Source organism: Pogoniulus pusillus, chromosome 1 (genome assembly GCF_015220805.1).
Source record: "Pogoniulus pusillus isolate bPogPus1 chromosome 1, bPogPus1.pri, whole genome shotgun sequence".
NCBI classification, from domain to species: domain Eukaryota; kingdom Metazoa; phylum Chordata; class Aves; order Piciformes; family Lybiidae; genus Pogoniulus; species Pogoniulus pusillus.
Window position 1 is genome coordinate 17,814,481 of NC_087264.1, and position 22,636 is coordinate 17,837,116.

The 22,636-nt window shown below is 39.1% G+C and overlaps 1 protein-coding gene across 6 annotated transcripts in view; it reads right to left on the reverse strand.

Annotated features, from left to right (window-relative positions):
- Positions 1-2,082: 2,082 nt before the first annotated feature.
- SLC24A4 (solute carrier family 24 member 4) overlaps positions 2,083-22,636 on the reverse strand; it is a 99,670-nt gene continuing 79,116 nt past the window's right edge. For 3 of the 6 annotated variants that reach the window (XM_064142659.1, XM_064142680.1, XM_064142695.1), the window contains exons 13-17: positions 15,760-15,926; positions 12,913-13,027; positions 10,708-10,820; positions 10,087-10,152; positions 2,083-8,351 (exon numbers count right to left, since the gene is read on the reverse strand). In XM_064142659.1, coding sequence (XP_063998729.1) covers positions 8,199-8,351; positions 10,087-10,152; positions 10,708-10,820; positions 12,913-13,027; positions 15,760-15,926 — 614 coding nt within the window. In that variant the 3' untranslated portion in view covers positions 2,083-8,198. Of the gene's footprint in view, positions 8,352-9,479; positions 9,521-10,086; positions 10,153-10,707; positions 10,821-12,912; positions 13,028-15,759; positions 15,927-22,636 lie in introns of all 6 variants that reach the window. The other 3 variants (XR_010302157.1, XR_010302156.1, XM_064142688.1) reach the window with 3 other exon arrangements.

Here is a 22,636-nt window from a genome sequence, read left to right on the forward strand (position 1 = left end):
AGAATGCAAACATACAATACTGTGGTGCTACTGCAGTTTTGTGTAGTTTACGAGCTCAAGTTTTTTATCTCATGAAATCTTTCTCACTATTTGTACTTATAAGAATGTAGTGCTTCAGAAATTGGAACTTCTGAAATCAGTTTTGTTGAAGATATTGCCCAAACTTCATGAAATTCTCACATTTTACTGCAAGATATTTAGTATTTCTGAAGCATAGTTTAGTAAATACTTAAAATATTAAAGTAAAATACTTAAAATATTAAAATTAAGACTAATTTTCATGTAAGAAATTTTGTTTGAGCTTTACTCAGCATTTGCTTAAGGTAGAGATCTGACAGGTTTGAAATGTGACACTTTGTTGTGCTATCACCAGGCTTTGGGAATAAACAGTAACACAAAAGATAAATGACAAAATAATATCCAGTTACTGCAAAATGTCACTTGCTTGTGACAGATCCAAGCCAAATGGAAGAATTCCTGTCTTTCCTAGGACTGATTCACCCTTTCCATCTGAAGCCACAGCATGTCACAGCCATGGTTTGCATTTTTATGCAGCCAAATTGGAAAGGTTTAAAAATGCTTTATGAGCATTCGAGTACAATAAGCACCTTGGCTATTATAAAGTGCTCTCAGCATATGCAGAGATTACAGGACAGTTCTGCTTTCCATATAGTGGGAAGTAGCTGCCTCAATACGATGGCATGTGATAAGAGTCCGTAGGAATTGTCATGGCTATTGTGTCACTAAGCCATAGATTATGTGCCTTTTATAGAGCCTATTACATAACAGATACTGATGGCTCACTATGTCAGGCCTATGGAGGATTAGAAGAAGTGGCATTTTCCACATTAACATTTGGGTTTTTCAGAAGTTAATTCTGCGTGCAAGAAGGAATCTTTTCCTTTCCTCAGCTTAGAAGTTAGCCTAGCATATACCAAAGAATGAACCCTGACACAAAAAAATCAAAGAATGCAGAACATCCCTTTTCTCCATTTCACTAAGACTTTTCTGTTAGATGCACAAAACCCACAATGGCTAATGACAGGGATTCCAAAAGCAGGCATTGCAGCTAAGAAAAATAAGGTCAAGCTTTGCTTTTATTTGAATCTCCTCTGAGTAAACTGGCTAGGAATATTAATGAGAAGATTCTTGTCTAAGCTAATACACCAGTGCACAAGAGGAAAGGAACTCTTAGCTCCTCTTCCTCCAAGAAGTGCCTTTAAAAGATTTTAATCAGGCCAGATCAGACTGTACCTGAGACTATGAAGGGAAAAGACTAGCATGGCTGAGTTGAAACCTGTTGGTCAAGCTGAAAGGCCAGAAGAAATTGCACAGGCAGTGGAAATAGGAACAAGTATCCTTGGAAGAATACAGGGATGTCACCTACTTATGTAGGGATGAGGTAAGGAAGGCCATGGCATGGCTGGAATGGTTTCTGTGGTATCAGAAGTCACCATAAACCCTGAGGTGGACTACATGGATGTTTGAAATAAGCCACTGAAGGCAAGAGAGATTATTCTTTCTCTTCTGGTAAAGGAAAGTAGTACTACAAAGCTTTTGGACCTTGCTTCCACCCCCTCTCATCAGCATCCAGCACTCAGTGTGAACCTGCTGGATTATCAGCACACTACAGGTTGAAGCAGCCAAAACACTCTTGATCAGGGTGTTCCTAAGCTTGCCACAATTGCTTCAATTAAACAGGACAGCCTTTAATTTCATTAACTAATGGTCTTTATTTTCTACTTGTAAAAAGGAATTTGGGTATTTAAAAATACCTGTTTAAGCTCTCCCAGTACAGCAAACTGCTTTCAGCAAACCCTGTATTTCAAATCCCAAACAAGCAAATTGTGTGTTGCAGAGCTGCTGCCAACAAAACCAATACACTTCACTCACCTGAAATAATGGTGACACTCCTGAAGAGATGAAAATGGGGGCCTTCTGTCCTTCAGTTCAGCAGCATCCAGATTCCACCAGAAAGTACAGGCACATATCCTATTTGAGTCCTGAAATTTTAGATTTTCAACAATAAATAAGAGAATGTTTCATGCTTTCTCATCATCTGAGGAAAAAAAAAAGCACAGATTTTTCTTGTTGGTATAATTTATTGATAGTGTACATATTTTATATAGTGCATTACAATACTGACTTCTATCATCTCTTATAAATGCTGACTTAACTATTTCTTAGAATTTTCACAACAAAAATAATCAGATATCATGCCAACATTTTGTAACAAATTATCACATTAAACCCATTTGGATTTCATGACATATTTATCTGTACAAAGGACCCCATATCACAGAGCATTCACAGTGCATAAGGTCACAGTCATTGAAAAAATAAATAAAGTGATAAATAGATTTCTGTTATTTACAGTTTACAAACCCATCCCTTTCTGTTTTCAAAGTAAGCATTTCTAGAAAGTCTGAATAGTATTTAAACGAGGTATTGCACCTCTTAGGGGTGCGCTGCAAATGCCTCCAAGTATGAAACAGGGAATTTTTAAAAGGTTCAGAATCTGAACTTTAAGCAATCAAACAATTCCAAATACTTTCTTACAATGGGGATACAGTGGGAGCCAAATTCTACTCTCAGTTCCGCTGATATGAACTTGTGCCAACTACCAAGACGTTAGTGAGCACTGGCACCACTCCCAAGAACACGAAGGCAAGCATTTGGCCAGAGCTGCTGCAGAGTTTCACCCATTTGGAACATAGATGCTGCTGAGGAAGCAGACTTGCAAGTGTTCTTTTCACACACAAGTGGCATATGCATGAAGGCCATAATCTTGCTGTAAAAAAACCTCTGAAAGGGAAGCATCTCAGTTGATATTAGCTTTTCCTAGAGATTATACCTGTCTTTGATATACTCTGGTACCTTTAGATTTCACAGCAGTTGCCTACTGCTGTAGACCTACCTTTTTTACTTGTTTTGTGAGGTTGCGAAGATCAACTCAGTGATAAGATGGCAATGATCACTTACATTCTTTGTGCAAGTAAAAAGAAATACAAGTGGAATTAAACAGGTAATTCTTGTAAGAAAATATCCAAATGGCATTGTTTTCCCATAATAATTCACTTCCTTCAGACAGTGCACTGTATGTCAGAAATACGGCAGCAAGCAGAACAATGTAATGTACAAATTGCCACAATCAACACACATCTCAGCCTCAGAGAGGGAGCTACATATAACTCACATTTCAGGACAGGGATGTGTAGGGTTTTTCACAGCCTTCTCTTGGGAGAAAATATCCCACACAAGGGAAAAATGTGAGAAAAGCATATCCTCAGGTCATCCAAAAGAGGGTTTTTAAACATATAAACCGTAGGTTAGAAACTGGAATGCATGTCAGTTGAATGACATTCCTCTCAGGAACACTGGTTACTTGAATATTGGATTTTCAAAATAGTTCAAGTGGATAATAAAGGCTGGGAATAATAAAAGGTTGGTGCAGAACTGCTGGAACTAAATGCTGTCATTTAACTGTGCAACCATCTTAAAAAAAATCTGGAGTTCAGACTCAAAGACACAGAAAGGGAATTGTATAGCGAATACGTGAGCTGCAGATTTTCTTCTGAGGGCTTAAACACAAGCAACTGAGAGACCTGAGACTTGCAATGATGGAACATTATGTTAAAAGGTGATCCATTTCAATTAGGAATGATTCTTTGGCTTCACTTGGCTATCAGCGTTAGTTTACTGTTTCATATTACATTAGATTTGATCTTTCCTTGGCATGAATAAATCAGGCAGTCCTTAGCACAGCTTGGAGCAGTCTACCAAAAACATCTTAAGTGTAGGATGCAAATAAATGGCATTACAACTGCAAGAAATCCAAGACAGGGAGACAACAAAACTCATGGGGGATTTGTGCAACTAAAGAAACAAGTGTGTGTTAATCTATGCACAACCACAAAGGAAATGAGATAGATAAGTCATATATTACTAAACGCCTTTCCCAATTGTTTCTATGTCGACAGAATGTTTACAAATGGAACTGAAAGCCAGAAACTAATCACAGCATTGTTATAGCCACAGCAAGAATATAAAAATAAAATAAGATAGGCACACCAATGACTGAGCCAGGAGAAATATGGTCAACTATGCTGTACCTGTTGGGAAGACTTCAGGTGTTCCTCTAGGCTAGACTTTGGCCCAGAAAGCAGCCCTTAGATCATCAAATAGTCACTGAGATAACCGTAACTGCAGCCTTCTATAGTCAGATATGTAGATCTGGAGCCTGAAATCTTTACTCAGGCAACACTTGATAATGCATACAATTGTTTTGTTATTTGCAAATAAATGGTACCAAACACTACTGAACTCAATGGAAACACTCCTACTTGCTCACTGCAGACAGGATTGCACCCTGCGGGTCTATGTGGGACTGTGCTGCTCCAGCGGAACTGCAGCAGAAAAAGAGTTGCTAAAAGCTCTCCTTGGCCAGTTGTAATTCGGTTTTGATCCTGCTTGTACACCAGGGCAGATGCACAGTTCTGAAGTCTGAAACAAGGAGCCCGTTCTCTTATTTACAAGAGTGGAAATCCAAAGTGGAATCAGCAGAGCAGAAGTCCACAGATTCTGGCAAAACCTTTTAATTTGAGAAAGAAATAAAATCTTTAGACTATAACCCAAATAAAATATTAAAAGATCTGAATATTCTAGAACACCCGTGCCCCATTGTCACCTTAGGACACAATCCAGCAAGGCACTTGGATATATGCTTAGCTTTAAGCATGGAATCAATTCTACTGAAATTAAGCTTTGCTGGATATGGGCTCTCTTTTTCTGAGCTGTATTACTTTTCAGTGTTAGTATGCTGGCAATTTTGAGATCACAGTAACAGTTTTCCCTCTCACATGCATCAGCTTTCTTTTTACTCTTGAGCTGAACATTAACTTATACAACACTGTGACACACATTCCAAACTCAGCCAGTTAACTTTTGCAATGATTAGTACAACAAAGTGGCCACTAAATTTTACAGACATAATCTGAGGAGCTGCAATACAGAACTGTACTAATTGCAGACAGCCAAGCACAAATCACTCTTTTTCTTGACTGGAAAATGGCAAAAATCCATAACAGTTTCCTGACCACATCAAGATGAATTTTTTCTGTACACACATGAAAAGGCACTAGTCCACTATTACTTGGCAATAACCTCCTGAATTACTGATACATTCTCATGTGGGTTTATCTAATTTACAACAATTTGTCACTCAGATCTTTCCTGAGCTGTTTAGTTTCTCTGCACAGCTTGGTTTGTAACTGCCATCTATCTTTATTTTATTGGACAGACAGCTACCACACAGAGACTCTTTACTTCATGTGATCATGTTCCATCAGCGTCCTGATAAAGTATCTAATAATTCTTTGGCAAATAGTACTTCCCTGGTCGTGGTGATGTCAGAAGAGAATTCTACTAGTGTTATTTATAACAATAAGCATGCCATGATACCTGTTTCATAGCAGAAGACATGTATTAGACCACTATATGAAAAAGCAGCATCAGAATTCAATATAAATTGTCCTCAAGTGGGTCTATGCTTTAAGGAGGACTAGAGATGACAGGATTGGCCAAACAATTTAAGATCAGTATTACCTTCTGAGACTGTCTCTTGCTACAACAGAATCCTCTGGTGTACTGGAGCAGGTGACATTCAGTTTAGGCAGAATAATTCTAAATGACATCTGAAGGATTCACGGCAGAAGCAACCAATTCCATGCATATTTGAGCACATCTGCCATGGCCCTTGTCTTCTCAAGTTGCCTGGCTCAGAAGTGTGAAGATACGGTACAAACTGCTGGGTCTGGCATTGTAATCATTAATGACCTCATCACTGTGAACTCAGCTGATCACCAGGCATTCAAAACTAAATTTTAGAACTACTCATCAGCAAAGACATCCGAGCTGCCTGAGCTGTGCACAGAAGAGCAAATGTTTGCTTCCACACAGCTAGTTCTCCAAGCTCACTCAACAGCAGAACAGAGGGAAAAAAATTACTCAGCCTCTCCCCCTCCTCCTCTCAGTCTCGTATCTAAGCCATCACAAAATTTTCAGCAGCAAACTGTCCTCCTAAAACATAGCAGGGAAAAGAGTGAGGCTAGAGAGGGATGCTCCTACGGTGGTGTAGCAGTATCCTCACAGCCTTTCTGCAACAGAAGACATATAAAGATGAACAATAATTTTATCTCCTCAGCTTTATGTTGCAGCAAAATCCTGAATGCCTGGAAATGGGATTACTGGCATACTTGAAATTAAATTTACTGTCACCCTTGTCTATTGAATAAAGCACTTTAATAATGCTGGATTTGTTGTTGCCATCTTTAGGACTGGCTAGTTTAACCACATAACTACTCCAGTAAGGTGAGAAATCCTGAATGGATACTAATACTGACATTTGTAACAAGGGGTGAAGCAAATAAATACATTGGGTTTTTTTTTCTTTAGGATTAGAAATTTAGGATTAGAATATTAAATATTAATTTAGGATTAGAATAGTAAACAGCAGAATACACTCCTTAATATATACCAAAAGAACTCTTTAAATACCATTAATTGCAAACACACTGCCAAATGTAAACAGTGTTCTGCATGTGAGATGGCTAAACAGACTTATTTGCCACATACATTACAATAAGGAACCATCTGATTTAGTGCTTATTTGATAAGCTTTTATAGCTATGTTCTCACTGCCAAAAGAATGGGATTTTTTTTAATATATAAAGTGTAAAATATGAATAGATTTTAAAATCCATCAACTTATTTGATAATTTATTGTGGTTTACAAACATTATTTTTTTAAAAACCTATGTATAAAGTTAACTGTGCTTCTTTAGAAACTTTATGTGCTCATTCCCATATAGCTTTAAAATAAATAAAGCTTAGTAGTAATTCAAAACCCATACAACTTCTACAATATGGGATGCCACTCACTGTTTTTAATACTCTGGGCCAGATCCTGCTGTCCATTAGATCCAGAGTAATTCCTTATATCCGATTTATGCTGGTGGAAAGGACATCTAAACTAGGCTTCTACTGGGGCTTAAAAAGAAGGATCTCATGCTTCAAAACTTGCACGCAGTCAAATCAAGGACCAGATACTCCTGACAGACTTGGTTTTGTCTAGGTGTTTCTTATCTGCGCTTCTCAGTGTCCAACACTCATCTTTTCTAAGTTTCTGGGAATAAATAAAAAAGGAGAGGAATACACCAGCTTCTTAGCTGATGAAATAAGCTTCTTTCCCCCAACAATCAAATAAAATCATAGTCAGGGTGGGTTTTGTTGTCAGAAAGTCTGGATTATGTTGAGATACTCCTCTCAGCTGGTAAGAACTGATAGTTACTAAGAACTCAGTTATATTTTATTTTAGCTTCTTCCAAATTCACACAATGGACTTACAAGGGCCAATGCAAAGTCTTTCTTGTGGTGTAACATTCCACAAGTGTTAGTTTATGTATACAGCATTCCTCATTAGTGGTAAAACATATTTTTCAAGTATGAAGTTCTGCATGTAATTATCTTCTTCCATATGCAGATACTCTCTTCTGGTGTGCATCACCACAAGTGGTACAACATACAACCATTTCCTCTTCTTTCTCTGCCACATTGCTCATGTTTATTGAAAAGAGCGATAAATATTCATCGCTGCCATCAAAAACTGCCAGTGTAGTTCCTCTATAAAAGCAGAGCACTTGAAGGGGGAAATCATGTCCTCAACAGTGCATGCCATAATATGTGCCTTGGACTCTCTGGTCCTCTAAGTTGACATATTTTGATTGAAGCAAGAAAAGTTCTGAACTTGCCTCTTATTATTCCACGGAAAGTAAATGTCAAAACCAAAAGAACTACAAAGGTTTTCCTCCCATCTTCTTGCTAATCTTGGTGTTGGTGGCTGACTGTCTTCCAAAGGAGAAAACCACAACAGAAGGTCCCAGAAAGGAGTCATTCTAGAGTGCTGCATAAGATCCGCACAGCTTTCTGACTGAGCAGCAGTACCGAGGAAGAGGAAGATGCTTTGGTTGCCTCGAGCGCGCATGTTAAAGAAAGGTCTGCTATCCTCCCACACGGGTAAAAGTGCTTGTCAGCTGGTGACACTCAAATTACTGATGGAAAGAAGGTAGAAAACTGAAATGCCTGCTGTCATTTACAGCACATGTAACCAGAAGAATTTCAGTTTCTCTCCTTGTTGTGGTTTAAGGTTCTTCTTGGCACATAGGGAAGTTGACAAAGGTGAAGACATTAAACTCTATCAATATAGAGAAACATAGGAAAACAGCATAAAGAAACAACACGTAGATGCCTAACTTCCTGTCAAGTTTCCATTTATTTACATGGATTCCAAGCACCTGCAAGCAAACAAAGTGTTAGTTAATTAAGCCCCAAAGGAGACTTTTGGAAACAACCATAAGGTAAAAATAAGAGCCTTTTGAATTTGAGATAATGAATGAAACTAAAAACATATTCTCAGTATTTCACAGATCAAAAAGGCAAAGTATGATTTTCTGATCAAGAAAAGGAATGTAAAAGCTCAAACAAAGCAATCAGACTTTGACCTGACTCTCAGCTGTCCTAAGATTCTTTTGCAAGACATTAAATGAACATAACTTTTTAAGATCACTTCACAAGCTCTTCACGCAACTCAGAAACAGGACCCTAGGTGCTCAGTTTCAGCCTGTGGTGCATTTGCAGTACACAGGGGCATGTAGTAGTCAGACAGCATTCAGTGATTCAGTATGAACGAAAGGAATGCACTGAACTGCAGGAATGCTGCTTCCTCCAGTATTTCCCTACAGATCCTTTATACCCCAGTAGTACACCAGCACCTAATGCTCCTCCTTTTGTCAGCTTCAAGAAAGGTGCTTTCTGAAGTTTTCCAGAAGTAAGGGGAGTTACAAGTTACAGATAGCAAAGCAATGAGTTCCTCACAAAAGCATCTAGAGTTACAATGGCATTGAGTGCCTCTGAGTTATTATTTGCTTTGCTCAAAACTTCCCACTGAGTTTTGCTAGGAGGGTCTGTGTGAATCAGGGCATTTAGCAGAACAAACGAGACAGTAATAGGTTGCTTCAAATTCAGGTGATCCAGCTTCTGCTACGAAAATACTCTTCAGAAAGGCATGGACAGCTGGCATAGCAACATATCTGCATAATCACCCCATTATTTCCCTAAAGTGCTTGTTTCAAAAATGCATGCAGCAATATCAGATGCAAATGCCTACAGAACACTGGCAGAACAGAGGATAAAAAAAGAACAGGTTCCCACAGCTTATACACCAGATGCATCAGGAAGTTAGTGGCAGAGTGAACAGCCTTGGACATTCTATCACTGAAATCGTGCACGTGTGATGTGTTTTGTAAGACCTAGTCATGCAACAGTTTGAAACCTCCAGTGATGATTCCCTCTTCTACAGAACCTCGACAGAGCATCCACAAGCAATCAGTGAGACACATTAGTACAAGTGGATATTTTTATACCTTTGGGATTTGATTCTTCAGAGGGAGGGTTCCCTGGGAGTCTGCAGGATCAGACCTTAAGTATCAGCAAAATTGACTTTTGACACAGAATTATTGTTTCACCTTAACAAGTCATATGTTACAAGGATAAGCATCTTAATGCTTAGTGACATTTAGCATGCCTCTTTCATGTCCTGAGGTTCATGGTCCTGACAAAGTCATCTTCACTAAGGGTTGTGGCTACAACACTTGATTAGTCTAGGCTAGTTTTGGAAATCAGAGACAAGAGCAAAGGGTGATGAAGCATACTTAGGTCTTGTCCCACCATAGAGACAGGACTGGAGTATGCAGCTGCACACAAGGGCACCAAAATACTACTGGATCTGATGACTTTACCACTGCCATTGAAATCAATGGAACCTAGGCATATTCAGCATCTCTCTTACAAACACTGGATTTCCTCACCCAGAACAATACCACGTTCCTCAACTCATGGTACTGCCAGAAGAATGATACCTTACAAGAATCAATGCTTTGGGGATAATATGTTCCTTTTTCCCTTTTGTAACATGTAAATACCTAGTATGCATTTTGCAACTGAAATACTTGCAGACATTCAGATACTTACTGTAAGCGCCACTGATCCTAGCAGAAGTGCAACTGAATAAACCAGTCCTTTGCTGTTTATCTTAACCTGTGGAAATCAGATAAAGAAGAGACCTTCAAAATGCTTAGCTTATTGTGACTATGCTTTGGAGATGAGAAATCAATTTATTGATTTGTGGTCCACTTTCTGTTCTGAGTAGTGACTGACTTGCACATTTTAAACTCGGCAAATCCAAGACAGATTTATGAGTAGCAGGAATATTAAGGAACCAAAACAAACATTTAAGAAATCCCACTCCCATGAAAAAAAAAAATCAGCATTTACAACAGATTCTATCTTAAAAGATGAGAGAGAGAACAGAGAGATACTGTTATTCTCATATTATAGACAAAAATACAGGGAAAGACTGACAGGTGTGCTTGAAACTGAATGAGACTGAATGAGTGCTATTTACTGCTCCACAGTATAATGAACTCCAGTTGAGAAACTGAGAATTAATTACAGCTTGTGGAAAGAGAATTATTTCTTCCCATGCTCAGCAGGCTGTTGTTTTGTTTGTTTTTTTTTCCCAATTTTATTTGCATGCCCCTTTTTTTTTCCTTAGTAAAAAGAACACATTAAAGATATGCCAAGCATACATACAGTTGATCCATAATCAATTGCCATGGTCTGCAAACCCCATGGAACACCGAGGCCCACCAGAATGTCAAAGACGTTGCTCCCTACTGTGTTGGATACTGCCATGTCACCAAGGCCTGCAGAGAGAAAAACACCTCCTGGGTAAAAGCAAAGTATAGGACCATCACTCTGTGTACTAGAAGAAACTACTGATCCAAGCCCCCTTGGACTGGCCAGAGTATCTGAGGTCAGGGGAAAGTGTCCATAATTTTAGCATGACTTCTGAAATAAGTGCACAAAAGTTGCTCACTCCAACTACATCTTCCTTGCATCTTGGACAGCCTTTACAGAGCATGGTATCCTTTCAGCATTTGGGGTCAATGTAACTGGGAAAAGGAAAAAAAAAGAAAGTATTTTTCTAGATAGCCTGCAGCCACAGCAAACCTGGAGATTATGTACTGGTATGTAGGCAGGCAGCCCCTTTATCTCACCTACGTGATGACAGTGATTGTGAAAAGAACCAAAACAAATAGTAGTCAAAAGATACAAAGCACTTCTGTGGGGCTCAATCAGCAATGATTTCATTTCAGGAATAATAAAATTCTACAGGAAAGGAAAACAAAACAAGTGAATGGTGGTTAAGATATTAGGCATTAGGAGGAATTGCACCTCCTAATGATCACTGCTGGCTTACATCTCATTCTGCACTGGTATCAAAGGATGTGAGGAAGTCACAACTCTTCTCTGACCCTGATGAGCCAGTGCTGAGAGGAAATTAATTATTAAATCACTTCAAAAAAGTGAATACTGGAAAGGAAGAACTACTCTGACGTAAATGGGTCACATCTCAAAACCTCTTTGAGGGTACAGAGTGGAGACAGGCACTACCACACCTTCAGTACATTTTCTTCTTGCAGGAAGCTACAGAAAGCAAGCTCATGGTTTTGATCCACGTTACAGTAGTGTCCATGTCTACTTTTTAGATACTTGTCTGCAGTCTGTTAGTAAACATCTCTCTTGAATCCAAGTACTGCAAACTCCCTGTATTGTCTTTGAGAGAATGGGGCTGCTTTTTGCCAAGCCAGTGCTCACCTTCAGTTTCAGAGGGAAAAACACTCCACAGCAGTTTTGCCTAATACTGAAGGTCTAATCTAATCTACAGAAACAGTCTGTTCATTTTAAAATGTAAAGTTTTCCTTCTGTTTGTGCAAAAATCTGCTCACTTGAATAGTAATTTAGTAGGAAGGTGGCTCCAAAAGAGTTTTGAATGCCTTTTTGTACTGCTTTTTGTGACATTTTCGAGCACTCAAATACTACAGCCGGGACAATTAAAATATATAATTCTTTTCAATCAAGCAACACTTAAAAATACTACTCCTATCTCAAACTATAGAAGGGGAGCTTTGTGATGTACTTAAATTATCACTTCAGGACCCTTGTTTGCCCAATGATGTGTGCTACAGATGTCATCTAGAAAAAAACAACAAAACAAACCCCAAAACTAGATGAATAGTGAAAAAAAATACCATTAGGATCTCTTTTTACTCTACTGCAGTTCAGGAAGTCACACTGTCAGATTTAACATTTCTCAGCAATACGAAGGCTGCAGGCATTTGTCAAGTTAAAAAGGAAACAAAGAACCTTAATCAAGATGTAAGAAGGTCTTTGACAATTTCAATTGAACAGCTGATGCGGACCTAGTTGATGTTTACTTAAAACCTCTTCCAGCGTGGCTATTCATGTGTTCTAATGGGAAAGAGGTCTGCATTTGGATGAGAAGTGTGCCTGGAGCAACACCACTTCTGCTATAGCTCTTACATCATTTGACTTCCCTTGGTTCCAGAGATGATCTAGAAATCAGTGCAAGTTTTACATGGACAAATGCTGCTCACCATACAGTCTTTCAATGTAGCTTTTAATGGCTGATATTCTAGTTTTGTCTGCTACTTTTATCTTTTCACTCTGACTGATACATACCACACATGGGATACCTTAGTACTGAATGACCTTCTACAATGCTATGATCTGCCCAGTCCCAATAAACAACAACAAAAAAATAACAGGACAGGGATTTTTCTCCCCTTTTTTTTTTTGTTCAGAATAATTAGCTAAGTATTTTGACATTTAACACAGCCCTGAAACAGAAAAAAAAAAAAGAAAGAAAAAACTGCATTGAGAATTTGTGTGTATGACTGTAAGAGTGCAGCTATGCTTCAGCAGCCACAGTACCTTGTCTTGCTACTATTAAGCTGGCCATGCAGTCTGGGACGCTTGTTCCTGCAGCTAGGAAAGTAATGCCCATGATGACATCTGGTATCCCAAGGGTGTATCCAATCACAGTCACCTGAAGAGTGAGGAAAACAGATTAACCTCTTGTGTTTGGAAAGTCTCTCATTCCAATACAGCTGTGCCATATTCTTAACTTCGACTTCTGGTGTGGATCCTAACAGGATTAGACTCAGGATACTTATCCACTACTGCAAATTAAATAATTGGGGAATAATCAGCCTAAAACTAGCCCTGTGAAAAAGAAAAGTACATTGGGTCATATTATTCAACACTGTATGAGCAAAGAAAAAGCTCTATTTTCTGCAATTCTAAGAGGACATAGCAGTCTTTTAAGGAGGAGCAGGCATAATCCAATCTATTTACTCCCAAGAATGGCAAAATTCTTGCTGGTTCTGTTCTCAAAACGACTGAAACTAGATTGTATTGTAGTAGAGGGGCAGAGATACAAGAACTTATTTTAACCCAACACATGAAGAAAAGAGTTTCTTGCATGAATTCTGATATAATTCCTAAGTGAGCAAAGCTGCTTATATTGTACCCTGAGAATCCAGATGCAGCTTTAAAAGATCTTAGCAAATGGCAGAAGCTTTTAGAAGAGTTCTTGGAAAGGACAGGGAACTGTATTTAGCTGGAACATCCACAGACAGCTGACAAAGCGTCAAGGAAAAAAAGCTGAACAGGCAGCTGAGAAGGAAATAGCCTTGTGGGAGTGAGAAGACTGAATTAGGGACAGGCAGCTGCTTCCCTACTGAGGCTGCTGAAGGGCAGACATCATTCAGGCTCTAGTGTTGTTTTCCTGAACTAGTTTGCCTACCTCTTAAATGAGGAAAACTGGACTTCTCCCCAAAGAAAACATGTATTTTGGGAACTCGCAAATTTTATTCTCAGAGACAAGCTGTGGAGCAGCTATGATTCTCCTGATAGAGATGATAACAGGGTATTAAGGTCTGTCTGTCTGCCTCTTAATATAAGCTGTATTGAAGCCTTCATGAGAACATCTATCATTTGTGAAGGGGAAATCTACAAATGAAACGAAGGTAAAGAGCACACCCTTGTGAAGGCCCTACAGTATGAAATTAACTAGTGGCTTTGGCATCATAATGCCAGGAGGAGTGGCTGCCATCTGAACCTCTCCAACAGAGCTTATGTGGAGAGAAAATAAGATTATTTTAAAATGTAAAACTTACAGAGAAAGTTGCAAAATGTATACGGAAAACACAACCTCCCATGAAAGGAAACGTAACGCAGTATGCAACCGCCTAGCGTATTTGAGGAAGGTAGAGATGTTCTCCACCCAAAAAAAAAATTACTTTGCAGGTAAGAAGCTGTGCTAGTTTGAAACTAGCTAGAATGTTTTGGTGAGAAGAACTAGATCACAGGCTGTAAAAAGAAAAACAATGGTGATGTCTGCTTCCCTCAGAGTCTTGCTGAAGAAGAAAGGAAAACATTAGATAACACTCTGGCCATTTTCTCACTCACTCTGCCTTGGGCTTCTGACTGAGCTGCATCTCCCTAACCTCACCTTCCACTCACCTTTGCTTCTTAACCTCTTGGCTGAACCTCTATTCTTCTTTAGAACTGGGGTAAGGTTGAGAGGGGTAGGGGGAAGGTGCAGGGGTGGTTGAGAGCCTCCCCTGGGGACTCAGGTTTCTGGGAGGGGAGTTGTGTTTCTTCATTACCTTTTACCCTGTATATTTCTGTCTATAACTGTATATACTGTAAATATCTGCTTGTATATTGTGCTAGCTGTAAATAAATAGCTTCATTTATATTCCCAGAGCTGGCTGAGACTAATCTGGGTGATTTCTACAGTGTGTGGGGGCAGGGAACACCCAAACCATCACAGAAGTTCATGAATAAGAATTCCTCTGTACGCAGGACTAGAAGAGCATATCAATAAATACCTATGTACATTCAGTCATGTGTATGTCTGTGTGTATACATATAAATAATGTGAGATTAGACATATGCCATTATGAAACCAGCTGATGTTTCCTTACTGTATTTTACTTCAAAAGGAAAAATGGGCATTTAACCTCTTCAACAGCACATGCTACCAGTCTCTCTGTTATATGTATATATGACATTTTGGGTTTCAACCTTCTAGTGCAGAAAAAGGTTCACTTTCTCTAGTTTAAAAGTATGCCTAATTTTTCCATCAAAGTATTTGCAGATCTTTTGTGCTCATGTTCTCTGACTGAAGGCATAAGTTTCAGAAACCGTAAGAGAGTAAGAAAGAATAAAAAGGAATACATTCAAATCTTCAAGTAAGCATGCTCCTCAATCAACAATTCAGAGATCTACACCTGATACACTACTGCTCAGAAATCTATGGAGAACAGAAACATGTCAGTAATTGTAATACTTTTCACTGAGATGTTCTTGCATTAGTCCAGCCTACTCAAAGTGTTTTATACCACTTCTGCATCTTTACATTTTGCCATCTAACTGCCTTTTGTGCACGTTTCAGTATCAGACCCTGCAGGCAAATTTCTGAAGATGTTTCAGCTCTGAGGGTTAAAAAACTTTCATTCAAAATCCACTTTACTAGTAGGATATCCTCATTCTCCTGAAAATCGAGCTGGCATCTCCCTATACTGTACTGGGCCCTATACAGTAAAGGCAAATTATCTGTGCAGAAAAGAGCAGCAGAAAGCTAGAATTATAACGATTAAGAGCATGAACTGAAAAGACATGGCTACAATTACATGCTTTTCGTAAACAACCACACAAAAGACTGAGACACTCATTTCACTCAGTGTGGTAAGTTCTGCCAAATGCACTTACCATCCACACCATGAAGTAGGAGAACAAAGCAATCCAGAGAGTAGCCAAGACGAACGTCGCCATAAACCACTTCTCCCAGCGTGGTTTGCTGCAGTTTGGAACGGTGCAAAAGAGCACAAATATCAGAGGCCATGTCAAAAGCCATTTAATTTTGTTCATTTTTCCATCTGCAGGATAAAGGAAGGAAAGAACCAGTTTAGTTTTCCTATTACTATCCCATGTCCAGTTACACATCTCTGAAGACAGCAGATGAGCCCAAAAGGATGTATACAACTGTGCATATCATTTTCCAGTGCACCTTTCATCTATACTTGGTCTCTTCATACTCAGCCAAGTTCTACAAGCACATCTAAAATCTTACTGTTAAACCTGCCAAGGTCTATGTAAGTAGATGAAAGAATTACAACCAATAATAAGCATGACTGATTTTTGCAAACGAAATTATCAGCCAGGTTTGCTGCTCTTTCAAATACCCCTATTGCTACTACAACAGCAAACCCTCAAAAAAAACCCAAACATCCCCTTCATCTTTTGAGAAGGAAAACGGCAATCTTTGTAGTGAAAACAGCCTGCACCATCTACGCAGCAACAGAAAACGTTTCTACAGAAAACAGAAGCACAGACTCAAGGTAAAACCTGGCAAATTTTGTTCATACACCTCGCTGTGGTCAATTGAGAAAAACTTTTAAACTGGTACTGAGGAGATAGAAGCTTGTTAACTCTCTCCAACTGTATATAGCACTACCTCAAAAAGTTCTCTTATCCTCTATAAAGGGAAACTGGAGATATTGACTTTCCTCATACAGCTCTTCACAAACCAACTGCTGAAAAATACCAGAGAGCTGTCACTAGTGAAGACAAGTACACATCTTCCTTAAAAATGCAAACCATTGTAAATGTGCACATACATCCCAATACGTCCAATTATCACTATGCATACATGTGGCACTCATAGTTATACATTTCACGAGGTATCCTTTAACCAGGATGACAAATATGGTTATCAGGCTAAACCAACAGCATGGTGGGTTTAACTTGGATTTTACACTGGTTTAGAACGATGCTTGGGAGGATTTCCATCACTAACTGGTAACGATATGCAGGAGGTCTAACAAAGTGTGCCAATTTGAACAAAATAATTGTTCCCACTGAAGAAAATATTTAGATACATTTTCCAGTCAAGTTACATAGCAGGTAATTATCAGTGAAAACTTGCATTAGTTTCTTCAGAAATTTTCTTTCAGACAAGACACCAGATATATGATTTGTTTAATGGGACTTTTTGCAGAGAATTCAGATTGAAAACTGTATGCATCAGAAACCAATATGCATCAGATGTGTTAAACAAAAACCTTAAAAGATTAGTAATAGTTCTGTAATTTATGAGGCTACTTCCTAGTCTAATTTAACTTGGGAAGTCCAATGCAAGTCAGGCAACCACCAAGAGAACAAGGGGACACAGTCTCACATCATGCCGAGGCTGGTATAGGCTGGATGTTAGGAGGAAGTTGTTGGCAGGCAGAGTGATTTGCCATTGGAATGGGCTGCCGAGGGAGGTGGTGGAGTCACCATCCCTGGAAGTGTTCAAGAGAAGACTGGGTGAGGCACTTAGTGCCATGGTCTGGTTGATTGGACAGGGCTGGGTGCTAGGTTGGACTGGATGATCTTCGAGGTCTCTTCCAACCTAGTTGATTCTATGATTAACATGTACTCTAGTACTAAATTGCTTTGCTTAAATGAAGAATCATTTCCTTAACTTGATACTTCCCTGTAAATTCTGTGATGCCAACAACCTCACCAGGAAATATTAGACTAAGCTTGGGGTTTTATTCTCATTCAGCTTGTGGCTGTGGAACTTCTAACACATCAAGTAACTGAAGTATTTGATATGTCACTGGGATCTATTGCACATTTCACAGAAAAGACCTTTTTTCCCTATCGGTACATACATTGCTATAAAATTCTGTTAAAACAGTTCACACTCAGCTGTTCTTTCATGAAAATGACACTTCCTATCTCTCTAAGGTCTCTAATTCTGTTAACAAGGCTGTAAATATCCTATGGTAATTTATACCTCCTGTTCAATTTTTTACGGTTTGGACCATTAAAAGATGCTCAGCTTGTTAATCTGTACTCTTTGTCTCCTAAGTTATTAATCTTGGTCCAAAGTCAACCACCTTTGCATGGCCCAGACCATTAATTTCCTCAGTGAGCAATTACAAATGTAGGGCTGCTGTCTGTCAGGAAATAAATACATATCTGATTCTGATCTCACATGGCTGAAAGATGACCGATTTGTGTGTGTGTAGCACTGCTGTAGATTCAATCCAATCTCTTTTTTTGGTAATGTGAATGAAAGAAAAAATATTATCTGGCAAACAAGAAAACAAACAGACTCTCTACCAGGGAAAGTATCTTGTCAGGGATTCTGTCTAATGCCCTGAATTACCTACACAACTGCTTAACTGCGAGAATTATTTTGCCACCAACATGACTACGCTTGCTCAGTTCCAGGAAGCCCAAAATAGTAGTGGAGGAGGATGTGCCTTTCCCTTATCTTTGCTCAGTTTGAAAGGATGTATCTGAAGATTAAAATTCCTGGCTCCGTTAAGTGATGATGGTTTATCCACACAGCATCATGAGCTAGAACTGTGTTTTACAGATAGATGGCTGTGAAGGTGTCATTTGCATTCACTAAATGGCAATCAGGCCTGAGACTTTGGTGAACAATCAATGCATGCAATTTGAGGTTTTGCTGGGTTAAGAGAAAAGATAACTGTCCACTTGCAGCTAGTTTTGAACGGCTTTGAACCAAGGCGGCCAAAGCAGCCCATCTGACAGACACTGGCTTATCTCTTCTGCCAGTTTGCTAGCTTTTATAAATGTTTCTATAAAGCCTTAAGGATATCTGACCTTGTTTCTGCCTCAGGACATTTTCTTCAGCTGCTGCTGTGCCAGATCATGGAACTTGTGTTCAGCACCTAGTGCTAAAGATGCCTACTCTCATACTGCAACTCTTTAGTTATGTAATAATTCAGCAAGTTTAGCAGCAACCTCAATAAAGTGAGTTCTTATTTCCCCAGAAAATGGGTAACTTCATTCACATCACCTGGCTTAGATGAATGAACAAATAACATACACCTTGAAAGTCATAATTACTTCTTTTGAAATAACTTCTGTGCTTCTGTTGCTGTGTTTTTGACCACCCACTCTAACAATCTTTGAAATCATTGAGCAATAAATTTCTTTAATTGAGGCATGCTTTTAGTTCATGACAAATTGTTTTATGATTGTTGCTTAGCTCTGCAAGGAAGAAAATTACCATTCTCATTAAAGCTGTTATTCAAGATATAGCTGTTCTGCAAAGACAGACAAGCTGTCCCATTACACGACCTTGGCTGGCCACTTTTGTGAGCCCTGGGTCTGAAAGCTACTGTGGTAACCCACAGGAAGTATGGCAACAAGCACAGAAACATCTGAAACTCAAATACTAAAACTAGATCCACTGTGAGTTTCACATCAGAATTATTTTTTGACTGAAAATTTACTTTGTTGCAAAACTGAAACATTTCTGAGAAAATTCTTTTCAATTGGCTGTTAGGAAAATTAACACAGCAGCTGCCCTTCCACCTTCTTAGAAAATCCTCATGGATTTCACAATTGCAACTTTCCCTATGAATTTTGGAGGCAAAAGACTGTGTTACCATCCTAGGCAGGCCATGTAGTGTGTAAAAGGGTATCCCAGAAGGCCCAGCCTTTGTCAGCCTTCCAAGTGGGCAGCCAACACGTTAAAATGTTTTAGTGCAATTCTCCTGCAACAGAGCCTCAGAAACATTTTTCTTCTTCTCCCCACTGTGGAAAATATGAAGGTTCTACTTCCCACTGATCCAAAAGAGAATTTTCCAAGCTACTCAAACTTTTCTCAGAAGCTCCATTTTCCAGAATTCAAGTTCCAAATTCCAGACTATCAGATCTGCCCCAAACAATTCAGATTTCTATTTTCAGCTTGTACCTTTGCCACACTTTATGTCAATAGTTTTTGGCATAATGGGAACTGGGCAAATTTTGGTTTTTTTTTGTCCAGTATGCAGGAACAAGCTCTGCTCTCTGAAATACAACAGGTTTTCCACAGGACAATTTTCAACAAAATGTAAATGAGCAGAGGTACTCCCCATGTCTGATATCACAGTATCACAGTATTATCAGAGTTGGAAGAGACCTCACAGATCATCAAGTCCAACCCTTTACCACAGAGCTCAAGGCTAGACCATGGCATCAAGTGCCATGTCCAATCCTGCCTTGAACAGCTCCAGGGACGGTGACTCCACCACCTCCCTGGGCAGCCCATTCCAGTGTCCAATGACTCTCTCAGTGAAGAGACTTAGATTTTGGCATGGTTGATCTTCTATGTTAGTTTTGCTGTCTACTTTACGAATGTTGGGTTTTTTTAAGTAGAACTGGGATTTACAGATTTTCTCAAGTCAAGTGATGAGTTACTAAATTAAATCCTTGTGCACTTCTATTTTATTCTTTCTCTACCTCTCCCAAGGTAAAGCATAAACATTGCTCTTCTGGAATGAAATTTTCCTATGTAGTTTTCTACCAAAGCAGTCTGGTTCATGAGCTCTGACACCACAATGCAAATCAAAGTGCAGTATAGGAGTACAAAAGCAAGATGTGCCTCAGAAGCACAGTTGTGCTCTGAAATAATATTCTAAAGTAGATGGGGTGTTACAGAAGTAGTGCTAAGAGGAAGCTCTTCCAAAAAAAGAATACTACAGTTAGGTCCTGCACTGAACTACCCACTTGGAAGAATTTCTCTCTTGCATCATCAAAGCAGCTATGGAAACTAGTTCCCTTCCTAAGTCAGCCACCTAAGTGATGTTTCCAAACTTTGCCAAAAAAGCACCACTAAGCAGGCCAAAGAGAATCTGAAAAACAACTACAAAGAAGAACCAAAATTCACAATATCTCTTACTTCAAATGCTGTCTGTTGGATCCACTAGTGATCAAAGTACAAAGGAGCCCCGAGAGAAGCTAAAGGCATTGCTAAGAAGCTAAAAGAAATGTCTGCAGAGACAAATTATAGAGGCTTCCACATGGAACTCTCCTCTATCCCTAACTTAACCTTAACAACAAGCAATTCCATTGGGGATATAACAAAGAGCTACATCACCCTGAGTGTTCAAGTCAGCTACACGGGGCCTGCTTTGCGTTTTCCCATAAAAGACAACATCAAATGAAGCTAGAAGTAGTCAGGTTCAAAGCAAATAAAAGGAGACAGCTCTTCACATAACTGCAAAACTCCTTCCTACAGGATGGTGTATGTGCGTGTGTGTGTGTGTGTGTGTTAAACTTTTGCAAAGATTCAATAAGAATTAGGTTAATGAAAAAGCAATACATGAAGGATTTTTAAATACTTGGTCCATGAAGTTCCTTGAGCTGAAAACATCTGAAGGCCAACTTCTCCTGTCTCATTCTTTCCAGTTGTCTTATGTCATGCCTGGAGTCAGTATACAGGGTAAGAGAAACATCTGACCAGCACCAACGTTTTTCACATTTTCACTAGATCCTGTTAATTATTTTTTGCTTCTATCCTACATGCTGTCTTTGTATTTTGGATCCACACAAAAAATGGGCAGGATTGCTAATCTCCTTTATTGCTATCTCATTTTAGCTCTGGGAATTATTATTCTTATTTTAGCTAACACCATCATGACTTATATAAAGCATTCATGGTCCAATCGTGTAAGAGGAGGCGTTTTTTACCTCTGTGAAACCAGCAGGAGCAGAGAACACTCAGTATTTTAAGGGATCCTGCCTGGACATGTGACAGGTTAAGCACCCATTAAGAGCTACACAGAAGTGCTTTTTGACTCTGGGCTCTGAAAGACTACTGAGCTACACAAGGGTTTTTACGCATCACTTGGTTGTCAGCATGTGCCTGTTCAGTTTCATTCTGCTTTACTCTGTTCAGTAGGGAGATTGTTTGGGTTTTTTTACAGTTTAGGTGTTGTTTCCAAACAACTGTAATCAAACTGTACAGCAACAAACAAGCTCTTGGAAGATAATCATCATGGTCTAAAGTTTGGGTCCTTCCAAAAAAAGCGTTTATCTCTTTCTGGAGATATTTAAGACCTGCCTGGACACATTCCTGTGTGATCTGATATAGGTAATCCTGCTCTGGCAGGCGAGTTTGACTGGATGAACTTTCAAGGTCCCTTCCAGTCCCTAATATTCTGTGACTCTGAATTTTCACACACAGCAACCAAAGGCAAAAGCTGGTTTATGTGATACCATAGGTAGTTTCCATAAAAGCTACATCCTACCTCCTGCTTCAAGATGGGCCTGAATCACGTCCTGGGGTGAATACCTCTGGACATCTGACACAGAGGATCTAGGCTCAATTTGAAGTTGTTTTCATGGAACAATTTTATGGTCTATTTCTGCACGCTAAAGCCCTACATGTATTGCTCAGCACTGCCACTGATAGAAAATAAAGCAAAAAAGTAAAACTTAGAGATGTCAAATGACTACTGAGAATCATTCATAGATGATGCAGTGTTTTCAAGTCCACTTACATTTATCAGTTTCAGGAAAAAAACAACCTTGTTCTTGCAAAAGGATCTAGAATATGCCATTTGAAGAAGAAAACTCAATGCCCAAACTAGGCTAGAAAAGGTGACTATGGAAGAGCAGGAAAAAAGAGGTTGAGTCAATTGATATCCATTTCTACTGCAGGTCTTAAAACAGTGGCGTGGCTTTTCTACTTATCCTCTGCTGTTGACTTGGCAAGTCCTACTTGCAAGTGAAAACCTGTTTTTCATATAGATCTTTCTAGTACTGAAAAAGTACACGAACTTCTGATCTTTAGAAA